Below are 7,631 nucleotides of genomic sequence, written 5' to 3'. Positions count from 1 at the left end.
AAAATTGTTATATGGACTGTTAGATATGTAATTCGTCTGACGTTCCGTGTGTCATGTGGTTCGTCTGAGTTCATTGTTTCATTGTTGTTGTCTTGTGGGACTGTCGTAGTAAAATGTCATTGATATATATATGGCGGACATGACTTTTGTTTATTCATAACGAACATTGGGTGAGTGCGTTCTTTGTATGTAATTGAACAATAAATGTAATAATTAAATTGTATAACTCGTTATGTTATCTCTGCGAGTCAGTCCGAGGGAAACATAACAAAAATGATGCTGAAAACTAAGGTACATAAATAGAGATACCTGTAGAGTATCTTAAAATTTTAATTGGTTCTTAACTTAAATTCTCTTCCAGTGTAAACTACTCCTTCCTCACCATCAAGCCATGCTTCTGTCAGACTTTATTATTCAAAAAACATCAACAAATAAAATGACGCGTGTTAAGTGGTCTTACCTGTGAACATGGACGTAACAGGATAGGTAAGATCAAGAACTTTCTTCCATAATGAAGTCATTTCCTGTTAAAAGGTTTCAAAACGAAATATAGGAAATAGAAGAGGAATAGAGAAAGCAAGAAAGACAAACCTATTAAAAATGAGATATTGTGATAAATAAAATATAAACTACGATTATTGTGCCATCCCAATTAGCTCTAACTTGTCGAGACATGTAGAGATAATTGATGGAAAAGTGTTCAGTTAGTATTTCAAGTGGGAGCAATCCAATAATTTTGTAGGCTTACTGCTCAAAAGATTTAGAACCTAAAATATATAACCTCTAATTTCAATATTGTAAATGGATAATTGATAGAGCCTTAGTGACTATGAATCAATTTACTGACTAAAAATTTTCCAAGAAAATCTAGCTGAAATTGACAAAAGTGACAGTGCTCCTTGTGTAGTTAAAACTTAAATTTTTAAGTATAATTTTCTTTTTCTTGACCAGATATTCATATACATCACAGGTCACAATGCTTTCATTCTTTCCTTGATTATATCATTGATTGATTATCTCATTTTCCTATTGTCTTGGAGGTCTTCTGATCTCTTGGATACCACTTGACAACTGCACAAGTCCACTTATTATTTGTTAATCTTGCAAAATGTCCAACCTAATAGGTGTTGTGTTTTTTTTTTTTATATATTCCATGATCCTAGATTTCATTTTACACTGTTCTCGAATTACCACATTTTGGACATGCTCCCACAGTGATATTTCTAACATGGATCTTTCCACTGCAACTCTATATCATAGATAGTCACTATTCTTCCTTCTTCATTATAGCCTACATCTCACTTGCATATAAGAATGGCAATCAGATGGTACTATCAAAGAGATTGGCATGCAGAGCCTTGTCCAGCATTGTTTTGAGCACATCTTTAATTAAGGCAAAAGAACTTCCACTCTGCTCTTATTCTGCCTGAAATTTCAGCATTCATGTCTCAGTATATATTTACAGCTCGTCTGAAGTAGATGTATTCCTTTATCCCCTCAATTCCATTGCTCCTCACCACCTTTTAACCATATGCTATATTTGTAGATGGCATGCATTTTGTCTTTAGGTGGTTTATTTTGAGGCCTGTTACTGAATTCTTGGGGTTCAGCTCTATTAGCATGGTTAGCATTTGATCTGAGGTTTCTGCAATAAGCACAATGCATGCAAATCAGAGGTGTGTTAATGCTAACACCACCTTTCTGATCACTGTCTCTGATGACCATTTTGTGATGTGGTGAAGAGATGTCTCCTTGTTTGACACCCTTCCCAACTAGAACTCTTACAGGCAGTAATATATAAGCATACATTGCAACATACACATACATGGATGACATATCTAACAAAAAACTGAAGTCTAATAAATTAGAATTACAAACTACACAATATAAACAGTATGTCTCTTATGCTTTTCTCTCGAATACTAATGAATAGAAATAGAAAGTAAGGTTTGACAAAATACAAAATCTTCAACCTCTTCTAAAAGTTCATAGCAGCATTTTAAAATATTTGATAATTCAAAACAATACTGATTTAAAAAGAAATAAGGCTAAAGAAAGCTTTAACAGTAACTTTGATTCTTACTTCATTCACTGTTGAATTTTCCTTTTAGAGCCCGACATTTAATTATGCTTCAGGATAAGGCACATAATTTTGATTACCTCACTTTGCCAAACTGACATTTTTTTTTTTTAATGCTTAGCAACAAGGAAAACTATTCAGCTTTAAAAACAATTACACAAACAGTATTTAAATGTCTAAATTTGAAACATTTCTTTGGGCCTTTAACTCCTTGGCAGAGTCATAGAGGTGTTGTCATGGTAGCTGGTGCATCTTGGGCACTTTTGTTAGACATGGCAGAGCCAATCTCTCCAGATCTGACTACAGCTGATTTCTTTCAGAGAAAGACATATAAATAGAAAAGAGGAGAAAGCGAAGACTCAGCCCAAGTACAGGACTGGTACTTTATTTATCGACCTTGAAAGGATGAAAGGCATAATTGATCTTGGCAGGATTTGAACTTAGAGAGCAGAACGCTGAAACAATTACCACAATTTTTACAATTCTCTAACAACTCTGCCAAATGATGACAGAAAAGGAAAATTACTGAGGAATATTCAAACTAGATGAGGAATATACATTCCAGTAAACAAATATGATGCAAACATACACAAAGTAAATAAATAAGTAAATAGAAAGAGAAACAAACTATTTCCTACTACTTACATTAGACCATTCACGTGCTCTCTGTACTGATCTGATAACATCTTGAGATTCAGCCCAAATGGCACCCATTATAGAACCAATGCTCGTACCTCCTACAATATCAATAGGTATTCCAGATTCTGCCATGGCTCGGATCATCCCCATATGAGATATCCCACTAAACAGAAAGAATAGAAAAATAAAGAGTCTTATTAATCATGATAGATTATCTTCACACAGTATTAATTCAGCTAAATTAATATCAGAATCTATTTTCAGACTGTTTACATGAGCTAAACAATAACAACAACCATTAAGTTATGTCTCACCTTTTTCTAACTATTATTTTTCTCACATTACCAAAAGCAAAATTTTAAAAGTTTCTTGTGTCAAATTCCAGTCAGTAATGGAAGTAGGTATCCAAACCTATTTCTTAACTTCTGCTAAGTAGAGATAACATACAAATATGAAAGCGAAGCACTAAGCAGTGATGTGTACAAATATAAACTTGTTACCAGTTCATATATGTTTGAGACATATTTGTACTCATGAGAAAGCCATTCACTATTTTGTTATGGAGAAAATTTCTCGACACTAGCACTGCTTCTAATTCATATTTGAATTTATTCTTACATACGCATTGTCAGGGCATACCAGCAAACGGCTTTTACACTATCTGTATATAGTCATGGACAGGTGATTCAGTTAGCATCCAGTTCAGTTCAGGTACTTGATGGTAATAAGCCACAAAAATGGCGAAGCATTGATGTCAATCACTCCTGAATGGAATTTGGGGCAAGTTGTATCATCTGTCTATGACTTTTAAGTGTTTCAATACCCAGTACTTTCAGGGAGTCATCCCCACTGCAGTAGGCAACAGCCTGCCAGTGAACAAGCAAAGCACATGCATTGAGTATTTGTGGAAATAACGTTTATAACACTAGCACTGCTTTGAAAATATATTTATAACATACTTTCAACATATATCGTAAACGAAATATTTTGTATGTTATAAATATAAACAATTACTGTGAATGAGAAATGTCAATTACCTCAACAAAACCAGGTATACTCCCATACAAAGCAAATTACTTAACTTGCTCCAAAATGTTTAATTTAAAAGTTCCACTTTTATTTCTCTGAACTGTGAGGCTAGGTTCATTCCTATTCACAATTCACAGAGCAGCAATTGAAAGAGCAGTTGTAAATGAGGCATTTACCAAAAGAATATGCAAACATCCACCCAAATTGGGATAAAAAAAAACTTTCTGGTTAAATTCTTAAATTTCTAATAGCTCTGAAAATATTTCAATTTTAATGTAAAATGCTTTAACTACTGAGCTGGTTTGCCAGTAGTTTAGTTCAAGCCCTAGTAAACATCAAATAAAACAGCATGACAACTTTGGCTCTTAGCTGAAGCCACTCTTTGCAGGGAAAGGCATAAATATCAAAACTGTTTTGTTCCCCTACTGAAAATATAAAACCTCTCTCTAAATACAAGTTTAAATTTTGTAATAATGACATAAAACTTGGTGAACATTAAAAAATATATTTATAACTGCTAGTAAAGTTAATTTCTAAACACACTCACTAATATATTGACTTTATCTTGTAGAAGCAATTATGGTCTATAAGCAATGGGATTCTATTGGGACTAAACTAAAACATTCAATATATAGAGCAAAAAAGGCAAGTTAATATGGCAAAGCCTATCCCTCTACTAGTTGCTAATCACAGTCAAATTTGTTAATGTGAAATCCACTTTTAGAGGAGAAAATAATGATATATTTTGGCATAGCCATCTGGTTTCACCAGTCCTCAGTCAAATCGTCCAACCCATGCTAGCATGGAAAGCGGATGTTAAACGATGATGATGATGTTTGAACCAGAGGCTGGGGCCATGCTGGAGAACATTTTCCAAGAGCCTTAATTGATGTAAGCAAATTAAAAAGACACCAACTAATAACAAGAACTTGATCATAGACAGTTTGCTTTATAATAAAATTCTCACAGCTTTTCTGGTAGTTAGACAATTGTAACTAATTTCATAACCTATTTATCAAAATAGGTCAATCTATCTAATTAATAAAAAGGTTTGCTTTCATTAATTATCTGTTTATTTACTGTATTTTATTAAGTGTCAGTATTCTGAAGCCTATCCCAGATTGTGAAAAAATTCAGAAATACTCCTACAGTGATTACAATGATATTCTAATGTTGGCTTTATCCAAATGACTATAAACTGATTTGCTCCATAGTAATCTCAAATGGAACAACTACTGTTGATGTTTGAACATACTTCTGCAACTGAGTTACCTAACTGAATAAAGCATTGTATTTTTTGTCATGCATTTTGTCTCAAGATTTCAACATGCAATTATTTTAAGACAGAGTTTTTAGAGAAAAATTTAGCAACATAAAATTGTAACTGACATTCTAGATGATTACAGAGAAATGAACAATTGCTTTTTTTCTAATTTTTTTGCTGAAGAAAAATTTCTTACCGAGCACCACCTCCTCCAAGCACCAAACCTATTGATGTACCAGTGAGGAACCGTGCTAGTCTGGAAAAATCAGACATACGGTCTGGCTCTGATTCAAATAGTTTCTTATAAGTTTCTGACTGAAAATGAAAAATTTTAAATAAATTTAAATATTCAAGTTAAGCTTTAAAATGATAAAATTAGTGAATATAAGTATGTGCTGCTATCCATGAAATCACCATTTTCCCCATTTCCCTCCCAAAACTAAATCCTTTTCCCTGGCTCAATGCATTAGCTGGCCCTTCTCATCTTCCCTATCCAATTCTAGCTTCCACTCCACTTTTTGTTGATTTTCTCTTATCACCCCTATCTCTCTCATTCTTCACATCACATCTTCATTTCAATTTCTTCCCATATGCTTGCCTACATACAACCAAGTTGACAAAGCTTCTCTCCTTTAATTCAATGAAGATCAAGGGCCCAAAACATTTTGATTATCCACACTTCGCAGTACCTGAACTTAACCAAATCCTTCCTCAGACTCTTTCTGGTGTTAATATATATCTTTATAAGTTTAATGATTAAATGGTGAAAAGGTACTGCCAAACATATTTGTAAAACTGTAAAAAGTTGATTAAACTGGTCAAAGCAAAACAGTAAAATACATTTCAACATTACTGCTATACAGTTTAAATAACTGAATACCAACAATACTGATTTCTATTTATGACACAAGATTACAATTTTGTAAAGATATTAGTCAACTGAGATGACTTCAGCATATCATAGTTACCTATTTTTTCAACCTTGATATGATTTTAATAGAATTTTTATAATTGTAATAAAAGGTTAATGCTATAATTGGACAGACACACACACACACACACACACATCGTCGTTTAATGTCCGCTTTCCATGCTAGCATGGGTTGGACGATTTGACTGAGGACCGGTGAACCAGATGGCAACACAGGCTCCAATCTGATTTGGCAGAGTTTCTACAGCTGGATGCCCTTCCTAACGCCAACCACTCAGAGAGTGTAGTGGGTGCTTTTACGTGCCACCGGCACGAAGGCCAGTCAGGAGGTACTGGCAACAGCCACACAAAATATATTCAAACTTGCATTGTAACAAGATCAGATTACTATATTTCAGATTGCTGAACTATGAAAAGAAAGAAAATCTAAATACCTCCATATACTTTTTCTAAATAGAACTACATCTCACTAGAAATATCCTCTAGTTTACTATAATCCAAATTAAACATAAAACTGCTCTCAGACCTAATGAGTTCCCAAAATATCTGAAACCTGCTTCTGCTACTCTTCAGACTAAACAAGTAAACACCACCTGCCAAACACATCCACTCACCAAACATGTTCACTCTCATTTTTACAAACACAATCATTGTTGTTCTTGTCATGCATTAAAGATATGACATTTGGTAAAAGAAACAAACAAAAAAAAAAAAAATTCTACAAAGAGAAAAGTCAAATAGTTATTTTAAATAGTTATTTTAAATATTAATCATCATCATCATCATTTTAACACACACTTTTCCCAAGCTTGCATGGGTCAGACAGAGTTTACCAAGGTAGATTTTCTATAGCTTGATGCCCTTCCTGTCACCAACCCTCACATGTTTCCAAGTAAAGTAATATTTCCCTGTGCCCAGACATATTTGACATTTTTGCATAAATTGAAAATGAATGATATTGCTTGTATGACAGTAACACTCATTTGCAATTATCAGGCGATGTTAAGACTAGGGGACACAAACACACACACTCAGGCATACATAACATATATATGACAGGCCTCTTTCAATTTCTGTCCACCAAATCCGTTCACAAGGCTTAGATCGGCCTGAGGTTATCATAGAAAACACCCACAGTGCCATGCAGTAGGACTGAACTGAAAACGATGTGGACTGGAAGCAGAATTCTTAACCACACAGCAAGGCTTGCACTTATTGATACTTACACAAAATATAAGGAGCAGGCACAGTAAAAACGAAAACTTTATCAAACCACAGAGAAAAACTGATGTATTAAAAAATAAGAGTCAGCAAATTGCAAATATACATACAATTGCAAATTTAAGTGTAGTGTCAAAAGAACAAAGAAAAAAAAAAAAAAAAAAAAAAAAGAAATAAGAACTTACTGTTTTTTCTTTATTTTTCTTACTGAACACTCTCTTGGGACAACGAATATGATGATGTGAGGAGCACCAACCACGTGCATTTAACCAATCAGCTGTTCTGCGAGGTGTATCAGTACCTTCTTTATGTAGCAAAATTAATTCTTTTTGAGCTCGAACAGCTATGTTTTCCAACTGTGTTTCAACCTGATGTACAAAGGTTTGAACTAGAATTTTATAGCATTTTGAAAGACCAAATATTAACCAAGTAATTTATATATGTATATATATATATATATATATATA

General features: G+C 33.6%; 1 protein-coding gene across 1 annotated transcript in view; it reads right to left on the bottom strand.

Moving 5' to 3' along the window:
- Positions 1-7,631, bottom strand: part of LOC106876024 (patatin-like phospholipase domain-containing protein 7) — an 83,425-nt gene that overhangs the window by 21,674 nt on the left and 54,120 nt on the right. The window contains exons 22-25 of the mRNA XM_014924399.2: positions 7,350-7,532; positions 5,209-5,327; positions 2,726-2,882; positions 461-524 (exon numbers count right to left, since the gene is read on the bottom strand). Coding sequence (XP_014779885.1) covers positions 461-524; positions 2,726-2,882; positions 5,209-5,327; positions 7,350-7,532 — 523 coding nt within the window. The remainder of the gene's footprint in view (positions 1-460; positions 525-2,725; positions 2,883-5,208; positions 5,328-7,349; positions 7,533-7,631) is intronic.

This window comes from Octopus bimaculoides, chromosome 1 (genome assembly GCF_001194135.2).
Source record: "Octopus bimaculoides isolate UCB-OBI-ISO-001 chromosome 1, ASM119413v2, whole genome shotgun sequence".
Taxonomy (NCBI): Eukaryota; Metazoa; Mollusca; class Cephalopoda; order Octopoda; family Octopodidae; genus Octopus; species Octopus bimaculoides.
The sequence above is the reverse complement of the archived record's forward strand: the minus strand, read 5'-3'. Positions and strand labels throughout refer to the sequence as shown.